Below are 14,392 nucleotides of genomic sequence, written 5' to 3' on the forward strand. Positions count from 1 at the left end.
CCCCACGTGGAAGCCTGGAGCAAACCGGCCAGCCAGGTTTCGGGGCTCTCTGACTTTACACAGGCTGTTAATGCTAAGCGACTGATATGCAATCATGGGATACAGGAGTTTCCCTCCGGTCCCAAGGCAGGGGACTGCGTCTGGATCAAGAGGCCGTGGACAGGGATTTCAGGGACTGAAACCACCGCCATGGGATGGCCATTTGGTGACCCTTTTCTGAAGCGAGTTAGTGGCCACAGTTCTACTCTTAACAGGTGTCCCCAGTGCAAACTGTGTAGACCCCTTCGCGGCAACAGCTGTTCTTACCCGTGCCAGCCCGCACGTTGCAACATCTCTGGCATGGATGCCTCGGCACAGAGACTAGCTCCCCTCAGCCTATAATGGTGCCCCCTCAGGGAGCCAAGAGCCCCAGATGCAGCTACACCGTATCACCCCCTTTGGGGAGACTCACTGCTCCTTGCCCTGCAGAAATCCCTAGAGCCCATTTCCCCAGGAGGCTGGCAAAGGCCTGGACAACCCCGGACACGTCTTTCTCATACCCTTTTCTCAGCTCCAGCCTCCTCCTCGTCATCTGCTCTGGGCTCATCCAAGAACTGGATAACGCTGACCCGGTTCAAGTTGGTGTCTGTCCAGCTCTCATCCACGCTGTTCTGCAGGAGATTTTCTGCAGAGAGAAGTGATGAGCAAGGAGGATGTGGGGCCCCACCCACCAGGCCATCTCGATCATAGCGCTCCCAGCCACCGAGCCGCAGGAGAGAGACAGTCGCCAGGGTCCTGCCTCCCTCAGTGGGCCATGATGGGGATTGCACGACACTACCAGCGCTGGGGAGGAAGAGGGGAGGAAACAGAAGTGGGGCACTCAGCAGACAGACTAACCTCTCGATAAGCAGCAAAAGGATGCCACCTGCTGGAGAGCTTCACAAGCCTGATGTGACTCATGTCTCTGGCACAGACTAGCTGCCCTCAGCGTGCAATAGCGTCCCCCCCTTTGGGAGCCAAGAGCCCTGTGGGGGATGCAGCTCTGGGGGGACAGACAGGTGTGCTAGCTTAATATTCTCCAGCTTGGGGAGCTTCCCCATGTCACCTACTGGGAGCCCAGGTTTGATACAGAGCAGAGAACAGTCCAAAGGAACCCCCAAGGGGAGAGGACACAGCCCTTCTCCCAGTTCTCCAGAGGAGGCAAGGGACTATGGGGAAAGCACTCACATGGGACCTCTTACCGAGACTGGGTGATGGCTGCTGGGGCAGCAGGTAACAGGTGAGAACCTTTTCGCCCGTCTTCTCATCATCTTCTGTCTGGAATTTCAGCATTGGCTGGGATTGGTTCTCTGCCAGCCATAGTGCCTTCAGGTTCAGATTTGTCAGAGCAAAGGGCAAGTTCTGCAGCCTGTATGAGAAACGTGGCTGATCAAATCCCCTTGGCCTAGAAGGAACCTCAGACAACCCTGAGTTCAGTATCCTCCTCTATTTAGAGTTCACAATCCTACGGAAGGGTAGAAGGGAGAACAGCAAAATAGTGACAATGGATTTCGGGAAGGTGGATTTTGGTAAGCTCAGAGAGCTGATAGGTAAGGTCCATGGGAATCGAGACTGAGGGGAAAACACTGAGGAGAGTTGACAGTTTTTCAAAGGGACATTGTTAAGGGCCCAAAAGCAAACAATTCCGCTGTGTAGGAAAGATAGAAAATACGGCAAAAGACCAGCTTGGCTTAACCAGGAGATCTTGCATGATCTCAAAATAAAAAAGGAGCCCTATAAAAAATGGGAAGTAGGACAAATTACAAAGGATGAATATAGGCAAACAACACAGGAATGCAGGGGCAAGATTAGAAAGGCAAAGGCACAAAATGAGCTCAAACTAGCTACAGGAATAAAGTGAAACAAGAAGACTTTATAAATACATTAGAAGCAAGAGGAAGACCAAGGACAGCGTAGGCCCACTGGTCAGTGAGGAGGGAGAAACAGTAACAGGAAACTTGGGAATGGCAGAGATGCTTAAGGACTTCTTTGTTTTGGTTTTCACGGAGAAGTCTGTAGGAATGCCTCACATAGTGAATGCTAGTGGGAAGGGGGTAGGTTTAGAAGAAAATAAAAAAAACAAATTAAAAATCACCTAGAAAAGTTAGATGCCTAAAGTCACCAGGGCCTGATGAAATGCATCCTAGAATACTCAAGGAGCTGATAGAGGAGGTATCTGAGCCTCTAGCTATCATCTTTGGAAAATCATGGGAGACAGGAGAGATTCCAGAGGACTGGAAAAGGGCAAATACAGTGCCCATTTATAAAAAGGGAAATGGGAACAACCCAGGAAACTACAGACCAGTCAGTTTAACTTGTGCCAAGGAAGATAATGGAACAAGCAATTCAGGAAATCATCTGTAAACACTTGGAAGGTGGCAAGGTGAGAGGGAACAGCCAGCATGGATTTGTAAAGAACAAATCATGTCAAACCAATCTGATAGCTTTCTTTGATAGGATAACAGTCTTGTGGATAAGGGAGAAGCAGTGGATGTGGTATACCTAGACTTTAGTAAGGCGTTTGATACGGTCTCGCATGATATTCTTATCAATAAACTAGGCAAATACAACTTAGAAGGGGCTACTATAAGGTGGGTGCATAACTGGCTGGATAACTGTACTCCGAGAGTAGTTATTAATGGTTCACAATCCTGCTGGAAAGGCATAACAAGTGGGGCTCCACAGGGACCAGCTCTGTTCAATATCTTCATCAACGATTTAGATATTGGCATAGAAAGTACGCTTATTAAGTTTGCAGATGATACCAAGCTGGGAGGGGTTGCGACTAATCTGGAGGATAGGGTCATAATTCAAAATGATCTGGACAAATTGGAGAAATGGTCTGAGGTAAACAGGATGAAGTTTAATAAAGACAAATGCAAAGTGCTCCACTTAGGAAGGAACAATCAGTTTCACCCATACAGAATGGGAAGCGACTGTCTAGGAAGGAGTACGGCAGAAAGGTATCTAGGGGTCAGAGTGGACCACAAGCTGAATATGAGTCAGCAGTGTGATGCTGTTGCAAAAAAAAGCAAACATGATTCTGGGATGCATTAACAGGTGTGTTGTGAGCAAGATACGAGAAGTCATTCTTCCACTCTACTCTGTGCTGGTTAGGCCTCAGTTGGAGTATTGTGTCCAGTTCTGGGCACCGCATTTCAAGAAGGATGTGGAGAAATTGGAGAGGGTCCAGAGAGAGACCAACCCGGCAGCCCCCCAGCTGCTCTGCCCCAGGCATCCTGATTCAGCTGCTGCTGAAACTGACCAGCAGCTGACTCCAGGAAGCCCGGGGAAGAGCAACTCTGCCTCAGGCTTCCTGGAGTCAGCCACTGATCAGTTTCAGCAGCAGCTGACTTGGGGATACCTGGGGCAGAGCAGCTGGGGTGCTGCCTGGTTGGTCCAGTAGTGCAGAGGAGCGGCGCTGCGGGACCAACCCGGCAGCCCCCCAGCTGCTCTGGCCCAGGCGTCCCCAAGAGCAGCTGGGGGGCTGCCGGGTTGGTCTCGCCACACCAAGGGTCAGCACTACCGGACCAACCCAGCAGCACTCCAGCTGCTCTGCTGCAGGTGTCCCCGATTCAGCTGCTGCTGAAACTGACCAGCAGCAGCTGAATCGGGGACACTTGGGGCAGAGCCGGACTATCGGAAGGGGAAGCTATGAGCAGTCTGGGGTGGCATCCTCCCCACCCCACCCCAGACCCCTCATAGTCCCCCCCCCCCTTCCGACAGTCCGGCATATCTGATAATCCGGCACCCCCTGGGTCCTAAAGGTGCCAGATTATCGGAAGTTTACTGTATATAGCAGTAGGGCACTGCTGGCATTTGATAGCGTAGATCAGATTACTAGGTGTGCAATCAAATGACCCTTTGATTTTGTGGCTAGTGTTTGCTCCAGTGATGAATTCGTCAGTGTAGATGTGGGCAGAGTTGGCATCTTTTTTGGTTGCAGGGCTGGGTTCCTGGAGGTTTATGATGTGGTCGTGGGGCATGGTTATCAGAAAGAATGCGTTTCAGGTTAGGGGGTTGTCTACAAGCAAGAACAGGTTTTTCTCCTAAGGTCTCAGAGTGAGGGATCATTTTCCAAGATGGGTTGTATATTGTGTATGATGCGTTGGAGGGGTCTACGTTGTGTACTGCAGGTAACAACAAGAGGAGTTCTGTTATTTTCTCTTTGGGTCTGTCTTGAAGTAGTTAAAGTCTGGGTGTTTTTTTGGCTCTGTCAATTTGTTTTTTCACTTCGCCAGGTGGGTATTTCAGTTTTAGGAATGCTCTGTAAAGATTCTGTAGGTGATTGTCTGTCTGTGGGGTCGGCGCAAATCCAGTTGTATTGTAGGGCTTGGCTGTATACAATTGACTGAAAAATGTGTCTGGGATGGAAGCCGGAAGCATGAAGGTAAGTGTAGCAGTCAGTGGGTTTTCGATATTGGGGGTGGAAATTTGTCCATTATTTAACCGTGCTGTAGTGTCCAGGAAGTGGATTTCCCTTGTGGACTGGTCCAGGCTGAGGTTGACAGTAGGGTAGAAGTTGTTGAAATCTTTGTGGAATTCGAGTCAGTATGATGATGTCATCAGTGCAGCGTAAGTAAAGTAGGGGCAATGGGGGGCAAGAGCTGAGGAAACGTCGTTCAAGGTCAGCCATAAAGATGTTGGCATATCATGGTGCCATGTGGGTGCCCATAGCTGTGTCGCTGATTTGGAGACAGAAATTGTTTCTGAATTGGAAGTAGTTGTGGGTGAGGACGAAGTCACAGAGCTCTGTAATCAGGTGTGCAGTGTTGTTATCGGAGATGGTGTTCCTGCTGGCCTGTAATGTGGAATGTTGGTGTAAAGGGCTTCCTACATCCAGGATGGTATTTTCAGGAAGAGTATTGATGTTTTGGAGTTTCCTCAGGAAGTCAGTGGTATCACGGAGGTAGCTGGGAGTGTTGGTAGCATAGGGTCTGAGGAGGGAGTCGATATAGCCAGATAATCCTGTAGTAAGTGTGCCAATACTGGAGACGATGGGCTGTCCAGGGTTACCAGGTTTGTGTATTTTGGGTAGTAGATAGAATGTTCCTGGTCGGGGATTAGAGGGGGTGTTGGCGTAAATTTGTTCCTGAGTAGCATCAGGGAGTTTCATGAGCAGTTTCTTCTTTTTTTTTGGTATTCCTTAGAGGGGCCACAGGAGAGGGGCCTGTAGAATCTGGTATTTGTGAGTTGTCTGTTCGCCTCCTGTTCACAAGCTGTCCCGTTCATGACGACTACAGCGCCTCCTTTGCCAGCTTCTTGGATTCTGATGTTAGGATTGGTTTTGAGGCTGTGAATAGCATTGCGAGCTGCACGACTGAGCTTGTATGTTATCTGTTGTTGTTACTTAACAGGGAAAGCAAAGGGAAACAACTAGGTGCTAACTACTCTGAAGGATCTGTGGATACCGGCAGGATCCCGCCCGCCCGCAAACAAGCAAGAAGGGAGCTCCAACAACCATCACAGGAGGTAAGAAGGGACTGAGTGGGTGGCAGGCCAGCAGGGATATGTATGCACCAATATTGCAGCGCCACACCAGGGGGCGCCCTGGCTGGCCTGACGGGTACTCTTGGACAATCCGTACACGCAGCGCAAGCACACCTAAGTGGAATGGACCTGAGCATGCACTCGAAGAACTGGGTTTGCTTAGTCGGGGGGGGGGAGACAGAGGGGACATGGTAACACCTTTCAAGTACCTTGTGGAAGAAAACAGGCCTTCACTCTGCGTCTGTGAGCAACAAGTGCTCAGAGACAGTTTATTCAAGCAATACTGCAAGGGAAGCTGCTGCTGCTAGGCAGATCGTCAAATACAAAACAATTAGAAGCCGATATCTATACTGTCTGTTTATATATAACTAGCCAATTAGCCCGTCATAAGAGGATTTTCAGGTCTCTCCTCCACATCCATCCTCTTTCCTGAGCCTCCGGTCTCTCGCTCAGTCTCCATCTCCCTCTCTCCTCCTTCTACTGCCTCCCCGCCCCCTCTCAGCTCTCCTTCCCCTCCTCCCTCTCACTCGGGGGACCATGAAGCCCAAACAGCCTTTTGGGCTCCGCGCTCCCCGTGCTGCATGGAGAGCGCGGAGCCCAAATGGTCGCTTGTGCCACTTGTTCCCACACGGTGGCCCGGCTAAGTGGCGCAGAAGTCAGTCGAGCGCCATGGCGGGAAGCAAGGGGGGCAGGGCGGTGACATTCACAGCCAGGGGACGGGGCCTGGAGCCTCTGTCATGCAGCACATCACTGCTCCGCCCCCCTTCGCCTCCCGCCATGGCGCTTGGGTGACTTCTGCGCCACTTAGCCGGGCCGCTGCGGCACAAGCAGCTGTTTGGGGTCCCCTGCGGCGGCCCAGCTGAGTGGCGCAGATGTCAGCCAAGTACCACAGTGGAAGGCGAAGGGGGGCACGAAGGGGGATGGGGTGGTGAGATACACGGCCGGGCCCTGGGCCCCGCCCCCCTTCCCCTCCCGCCGTGGCGCTCAGCTGAGTTCTGCGCTGCTCAGCTGGGCCGCATGGGGAGCGCGGACCCCAAACGGCCGCTTGCTCCCCCGCCGTGGCCCAGCTAAGCGGCGCAGAACTCACCTGAGCACCATGGCAGGAGACAAGAGCGCCCCCCAGAAGCAAGACTGCAATGCTACAGGGTTACAGACTCTCAGACACTGGGCTACTATATATATGACTAGCCAATTAGCCTCCTCCGGGTCGGTCTTCTCTCCTGAGCCTCCCGTCACTCGCTCCGTGTCTTTCTCTCTCTCTTTCTCCTACTGCCTCCCCCTCTCTCTCTCAGCTCTCCTCCGCCTTCTGCCTGTCTCCCTCTCTTGCCTCTCACTCTCTCTCCGCTCTCCGCTGTCTCAGTCGTTGATGCACGCTTGTCCAGGCCCGGCCCCCTGGCCATGTACGTCACCGCCCCGTCCCCCTTCGCGTGGCGCGCGGCTGACTTCTGCACCACTCAGCCACGCCTTTCCAGGGGAGCAAGCAGAGCAAGCGGCCGTTTGGGCTCCCGCGCAGTGGCCCAGCTAGGCGGTGCAGAAGTCAGCTGAGCACCATGGCAGGAGGCGAAGGGGAATGTGAAGGGGGGGCAGGGCGGTGACACACGGTAAGGCCCTGGCCGTGTACATCACATCTCCGCCCCCTTCCCCTCCCGCCATGCTGCTCACCTGACTTCTGTGCCACTCAGCCGGCCACAGCCCGGGGAACAAACAGCGCAAGCGGCCATTTGGGCCCCATGCAGCACAGGGGCATCCAAAACGCATGTGGACCGCGGCATCCAAACGGCCACTTGCGCTGCTTGCTGCCCCGCAGCAGCCCGGCTGAGCGGCGCAGAAGTCAGCTGAGCGCCAAGATGGGAGGCGAAGAATGAGAGTCGGGCAACAACGCCACCCAGCGGGAACAGCCAGCATTTCAGGCAAAAGCACCGCCCAGAGGTAACAGCCAGCATTTCAGGCAAAAGCACCGCCCAGCGGTAACAGCCAGCATTTCAGGCAAAAGCACCGCCCAGAGGTAACAGCCAGCATTCTGGCATTACAGACTCTCAGACACTGGGCTACTATATTATATATATATATGAATGATAGACGCATAGAGCTGGAAGAGACCTCAGAAGGTCATCAAGTCCAGCCCCCTGCTCTAGGCAGGACCAATTCCAACTAAATCAACCCAGCCAGGGCTTTGTCAAGCCGAGACTTAAACACCTCTAGGGATGGAGACTCCACTACTTCCCTAGGGAACCCATTCCAGTGCTTCCCCACCCTCCTAGTGAAATAGTTTTTCCTAATATCCAACCTGGACCTCTCCCACCACAACTTGAGACCATTGCTCCTTGTTCTGCCATCTGTCACTACTGAGAACAGCCTCCCTCCATCCTCTTTGGAACCTCCCTTCAGGAAGTTGAAGGCTGCTATCAAATCCCCCCTCACTCTTCTCTTCTGCAGACTAAACAGACCCAACTCCCTCAGCCTCTCCTCATAAGTCATATGCTCCAGCCCCCTAATCATTTTGGTCGCCCTCCGCTGGACCCTCTCCTATGCGTCCACATCCTTTTTGTAGTGGGGGGCCCAGAACTGGACACAGTACTCCAGATGTAGCCTCACCAGAGCCCAATAAAGGGGAATAATGACATCTCTGGATCTGCTGGCAATGCTCCCCTTAATGCAACCTAATATGCCATTAGCCTTCTTGGCTACAAGGGCACACTGACTCTTATCCAGCTTCTCATCCACTTGTAACCCCCAGGTCCTTTTCTGCAGAACTACTACTTAACTGGTTGGTCCCCACCTTGTAACAATGCTTGGGATTCTTCCGTCCCAAGTGCAGGACTCTGCACTTGTCCTTGTTGAACCTCATCAGATTTCTTGTGGCCCAATCCTCCAATTTGTCTAAGTCACTCTGGACCCTATCTCTGCCCTCAAGGGTATCTACCTCTCCCCCCAGCTTAATGTCATCCGCAAACTTGCTGAGGGTGCAATCCATCCCCTCATCCAGGTCATTAATAAAGATATTGAACAAAACCGGTCCTAGAACCGAACCTTGGGGCGCACTGCTAGAAACCGACCGCCATCCTGACATCGAGCCGTTGATCACTACCCGCTGGGCCCGGCCTTCTAGCCATCTTTCTATCCATCTTACCGTCCATTTATCCAATCCACATTCCCTTAACTTGCTGGCAAGAATATTGTGGGAGACCATATCAAAAGCCTTGCTAAAGTCAAGGTATATCACATCCACTGACTTTCCCACGTCCACAGAGCCAGTTACCTCATCATAGAAGCTAATCAGATTGGTCAGGCACGACTTGCCCTTTGTGAATCCATGCTGACTATTCCTGATCACTTTCTTCTCATCCAAGTGCCTCAAAATGGATTCCTTGAGGATCCCTCCATGATTTTTCCAGGAACTAAGGTAAGACTGACCGGCCTACAGTTCCCTGTATCGTCCTTTTTCCCTTTTTTGAAGATGGGCACTACATTTGCTTTTTTCCAATCATCCAGGATTTCTCCCGATCCCCACGACTTTTCAAAGATAATAGCCAAAGGCTCCTCAATGACATCTGTCAACTCCCTCAGTACCCTCGGGTGCATTAAATCTGGACCCATGGATTTGTGTATGTTTAGCTTTTCTAAATAGTTCCTAACCTGTTCTTTACCCACCACGGGTTGTCCATCTTCATCCCATCTTGCGTCACTTAGCACACAAGCCCAGGAGCCAACGTTGTCCGTGAATACAGAGGCAAAGAAAGCATTGAGTACTTCAGCTTTCCCCACATCATCTGTCACTAGGTTACCTCCTTCATCTATTAGGGGCCGCACACCCTCTCTGATCACCTTCTTCTTGTTAACATGCCTGTAGAAACCTTTCTTGTTATCCTTCACATCCTTAGCCAGTCGCAATTCCATCTGTGCTTTTGCCTTCCTGATAACCCCCCGGCATTCTCGAGCTATACCTTTAAACCCCTCCCTGGTCATTTGTCCAAGTTTCCACTCTTTGTAAGCTTCCTTTTTGTGCTTAAGTTCACCAAGGATTTCCCCTGTAAGTCAACCCGGTCTCCTACCATGTTTGCCTCTCTTGCTACACGTCGGGATGGTTTCTTTCTGTGCCTTCAATAAGGCTTCTTTAAAATACTGCCAGCTGTCCTGGACTCCTTTCCCCTTCATGTTAGCATCCCAGGGGATTCTGCCCATCAGATCTCGGAGGGAGTCAAAATCTGCTTTTTCGAAGTCCAAGGTGTGTATTTTACTACTCTCTTTCCTTCCTTTGGTCAGGATCCTGAAATCTACCATCTCATGATCACTGCTTCCCAGGTTGTCACCCACCTCCACTTCCCCTATTAGTTCCTCCCTGTTTGTGAGCAGAAGGTCAAGCTGTGCACGACCCCTGGTCGGATCCTTCAGCACTTGTGTCAAGAAGTTATCCCCAACGTTCTCCAAAAACTTCCTGGATCGCCTGTGTACTGCCGTATTGGTTTCCCAGCAGATGTCAGGGTGATTAAAGTCCCCTACGAGAACCAGGGCCTGCGATCTGGAAGCTTCGCTCAGTTGTCCAAAGAAAGCCTCACCTACCTCATCCACCTGATTCGGTGGCCTGTAGCAGACACCAACCACAACATCACTGCTGTTGTTTGTGCCTTTAAACTTAACCCATAGACTCTCAACAGGTTTTTCCTCCCTCTTTATTCTGGAGTTCAGGGCAATCGTAGTGCTCTCTTACATACAGTGCAACTCCTCCTCCTTTTCTCCCCTGCCTGTTCTTCCTGAACAGTCTATACCCTTCCATGACAGTGCTCCAGTCATGCGAGTCATCCCACCAAGTCTCTGTTATCCCAATTAAATCATATTTCTTGGTCTGGGCTAGGGCCTCCAGTTCTTCCTGTTTGTTGCCCAGGCTTCTCGCATTAGTGTACAAACACCTCAGGTAACCAGTTGATTGCCCTATCTTCTCCCTTCGAATCAGGGGTCCTCCTTTCTTGCTCCTTCCTCTCTGCATTTCTTCCCGGTATCCAACTTTCCCACTCCCCTCAGGGTTTTGGTCACTGTCCCCCGACGAACCTAGTTTAAAGCCCTCCTCACTAGGTTTGCCAGCCTGCCTGCGAAGATTCTCCTTCCTCTCTTCGTTAGGTGGATCCCATCTCTTCCTAACAATCCTTGTGCCCGGAACAGAGTCCCATGGTCGAAGAAACCAAAGCCCTCTCTGCGACACCACCTGCACAACCACGCATTTACGTCCTCAATTAGACGATCCCTGCCCAGTCCTTTCCCTTCAACAGGGAGGATGGATGAGAACACCACTTGCGCTCCGAATTCTTGGATCTTTCTTCACAGCGCTACATAATCCGCAGTAACACGCTCAAGATCATTCTTGGCCGTATCATTAGTTCCCACATGGAGAAGCAGGAAGCGGTAGCGATCCGAAGGTTTGATCAGTTTGGTAAGCCTCTCAGTCAAATCCTGAATGCGAGCTCCCGGTAAGCAGCACAATATGATACGATATGATCATTATGATACGATAACAATAAACAATTATTCCCCTTCCCATAATTCCCTTCAGACGCCACCTTATCTCAAGGTCTTCACTAGAGTCAGAATTCTATCCTTATCTCAAGCACAAGAGAGACGAGAAGTGAAAACAGCGTCTCTCACAGCTCTTGCATTGTTAGGTCTCACGGTTAGCATGAGTTAGGCTAACCAAAAGTTCAAAATGGCTACATACAAATCCCTTAGCTTCCACAACTTAAAAGTCCGTTACAAGAAAGAGGGGAGAAAATTATTCTTCTTCAGGTCTGATAGTAGGAAAAGAAGCAGTAGACTTTAAATTGCAGCATGAGAGGTTTGAACATCAAGAAAAGCTTTGTCTGGGTGGTTAAATGCTGAAATAGGTTGCCTAGGGAGATTGTGGCATCTCCAGCATTGGAGTATTAAGAGCACATAAGACAAACACCCCTGTCAGAGATGAGCTAGATCAGACTCAGAGAATCCTAGGGTTGGAAAAGACCTCATGAAATCGAGTCCAGTCCCCTGCCCACAGCAGGACCAACCCCAACTAAATCATCCCAGCCAGGGCTTTGTCAAGCCAGGACTTAACCTCTAGGGATGGAGATTCCATCCCCTTCCTAGAGAACCCGTCCCAGTGCTTCACCACACTCTTAGTGAAATAGTTTTTCCTAACATCCAACACAGACTTCCCCCCACTACAACTTGATGGCACTTGGTCCGCCATGAGGGCGGGGGGACTGGAGCTGCTGTCCTTGTTTCATAGAGGATTCCATGAAACAAGGAGGTAAAACAGCATCTGCTAAAACTAAACATTTTCAAATCAATTTACACCTAAGTGCCGTAAAGAAACCAGCTGAGGAGCTCTCAATCACAAGTGTTAAAAGTTAAACTGTGGAAAACTCCAGAGGAATGGAACGGAGTTTCAATATTGATAATGGATAAAAGGGATGACCCAGGAACTAGAGAGCAGTTAGCTTGGCACTGACTGATGTAAAATAATGGAACAGTTTATTTGGGGCTCCCTGAACAAAGACTTAACAGCTAAAAATAGAAGTAATGACAATCAGCATGGCTTCATGAAAAGTTGGTCTGTGTCAAACTCTTGGGGGACAGGCTGGCAGGCACAGGATTACAGCTCTGGCTGATGGAGAAAGCTACACTGATATGCTATACTTGGATTTTGCCAAGACATTTGATTTACTACCACACAACATTTTGAATTAAATAAGGTGATCTCAATCAGTGAAGCCATTTCTAACATGGCCCTAACGCTATCAATAAGAGAGAGAGGATGAAGACGTTGCAGATGGTGAGCGGAGGTCACAGTAAACCGGGGGAAAGATTACCGGGAGAGTGATCTGAGTCACTCAGTGAAATGGTCCTGGTCTAACAAAACACATTAAGAATGCAGGGTTGGGAGACCTTTTTGGAAAGTAGTGACTCAGGAGGGGTCAGAGGTCACTGTGGGGGCTCAGCATGGGCTCTAGGTGCAACTCTGTGGCTACTGACATCCTTGGGAGCGGAAAGGCGCCTCTGCCCACAAGCCAGCAGACTACGGCTCACGAAGGAACATCTGGTTGAGAACCTGCCTGCTAGGCAACAGCTTGGGATACGGTGCAGTCTGGAGAGAAAGGGGCGGCCCTGCCAACAGAGACTTGCATCTGTAAGGATGGCCAGCCATGCTCCCTGGCACCGAGGCCTCGCGCTGTCCTTTACCGGGGCGCGGCACTCGTGGGTACAAGGACTGAGGAACAGTAGAAGCTGGAGTTGGAGAGGAGGGTTGAGAGATGGAGCCAAGTGGCTGCTGGGTCAGTCAGGGAGCAGGAACAGCCGCCAAGCAAGCTTCTTCCGTGGGTTTGCATGTGGCGACATCATGTGCCTCCAGAGTGTAACGGAGCCCACCAGCCCTCTGTTCTCCTCTCCCCCACGTGACCTCTCCGAGGGGCACGCCTGCATGCTGAGCCAGCCCTGTCCAGGCCCTGCAGGCACTCACCTGTTCCCTGCCACATCCAGCACATGGAGCTCCGTAGTGTTGGCGAGTTCGGGAGGCAGAAGTGCCAGGCGGTTGTCCCGCAGGGACAGCACATTCAGACTGGCACACCCCCCAATCTCCGAGGGAAGTGCCGTCAGCCGATTCCGGTCCACATTCAAATTGGTCAGCTTGGTCAGCTTCCCCAGGGACTTTGGCAAGGCCTGAGGGGAGAGGAGACAGTATAGGAGCTTTGACGCCATGGTGGGACTCGCAATCTCATAGCAAAATAAATGGGAAAGAACATCAGAACAGCCACACTGAGTCAGATCAAAGATCCGGCTGCCCCAGTGTCCTGTCTGCCCACAGCAGCCAGTGGCAAGTGCTTCAAGGGGACGAGCAGACCAGGGAATCATCAAGTGATCCCTCCCGGCCCAGCTTCAGGCAAAGAGAGGGCAGGGCACTTCACAAGCCTGCACACCCTGGCTATCCAAGCAGGAAGCTAGCCAGTCATTTAGCGCTGTCACCTCATGGTAGGGCAGCGCACAGCACTACAGCACGCCACGAATAACGGCGGCTACGTTTTAGTCACAGGTATTTCTAGCTAAAGTCACGGACACAGCAAGGGCAGTAAGCACAAATTCACAGCTATAGACCCCTGACTAAATTCTGGGGATGGTGGGGGAAGGGAAGGAGGCATCACTGGTGTTGGGAAGGTGAATCCGGCCCCCCTGCTGGTTCTCGGAGAGGTACAGCCCACTCGGAGGTGTCAGCGCTGGCAAGCTCCCTACCTGCTGCGCACCTCCCAGGTAAGTGGCGACTTCCCCCTACCCCAGCTCCTCTGCAGAGGCAAAGCCAGGCCACAATGTGAACTGCAGGAGCAGGGAGCAAGAAGCACACTGGCTGCTGAAGGAGCTCCCCATCAAGCCCAGCAGGGGGTGCTGTGGGGAGAAGGGCAGGAGCTCCCAGCTACTCTGCCCCATCTACTCTGGTCTAAAAGAGAAAGCAATCAGAATGCTGGGAATCAGTGAGAAAGGGACAGCTAGGACCGAAAATACCCTGTCTGTGGTATAAACACTGCATGCAGGTGTGGTCACTCCCGGCAACAAGAGATTAGGCAGTTGGAAAAACTATTAGGGACACAGAACAGCTTTGAGATGCGCAGAGATTAATACTATAGGACTTTTCAACTTGGAGAAGAAACGACTATGAGGGAGAAATGATAGAGGTCTAGAAATCTTAACTGGTGTGGGAAAAGTAGATAAGGAAATGTTATTTACTCCTCATAACTACAGGTCACCAAACCAAATGAAGAGGCACCAGGTTTAAAAACAGCAAAGAGAAGTACATTCACTGTCCATTCTGTGGAACTCCTTGGCGGGGGAAGTTGGAGGCCAAGAGTGAACCAGAGTTCAAAACGGACCT

The 14,392-nt window shown here is 51.3% G+C and overlaps 1 protein-coding gene across 45 annotated transcripts in view; it reads right to left on the reverse strand.

The window, feature by feature from the left end:
* The window catches only part of SCRIB (scribble planar cell polarity protein), a 263,350-nt gene that overhangs the window by 199,602 nt on the left and 49,356 nt on the right, over nt 1-14,392 (reverse strand). For all 45 annotated transcript variants that reach the window (XM_075919866.2, XM_089776049.1, XM_089776052.1 and 42 more), the window contains exons 10-12: nt 12,992-13,191; nt 1,221-1,387; nt 540-664 (exon numbers count right to left, since the gene is read on the reverse strand). In XM_075919866.2, coding sequence (XP_075775981.2) covers nt 540-664; nt 1,221-1,387; nt 12,992-13,191 — 492 coding nt within the window. The remainder of the gene's footprint in view (nt 1-539; nt 665-1,220; nt 1,388-12,991; nt 13,192-14,392) is intronic.

This window comes from Pelodiscus sinensis, chromosome 2 (assembly GCF_052426305.1).
Source record: "Pelodiscus sinensis isolate ZL-2025 chromosome 2, ASM5242630v1, whole genome shotgun sequence".
Classification (NCBI taxonomy): domain Eukaryota; kingdom Metazoa; phylum Chordata; order Testudines; family Trionychidae; genus Pelodiscus; species Pelodiscus sinensis.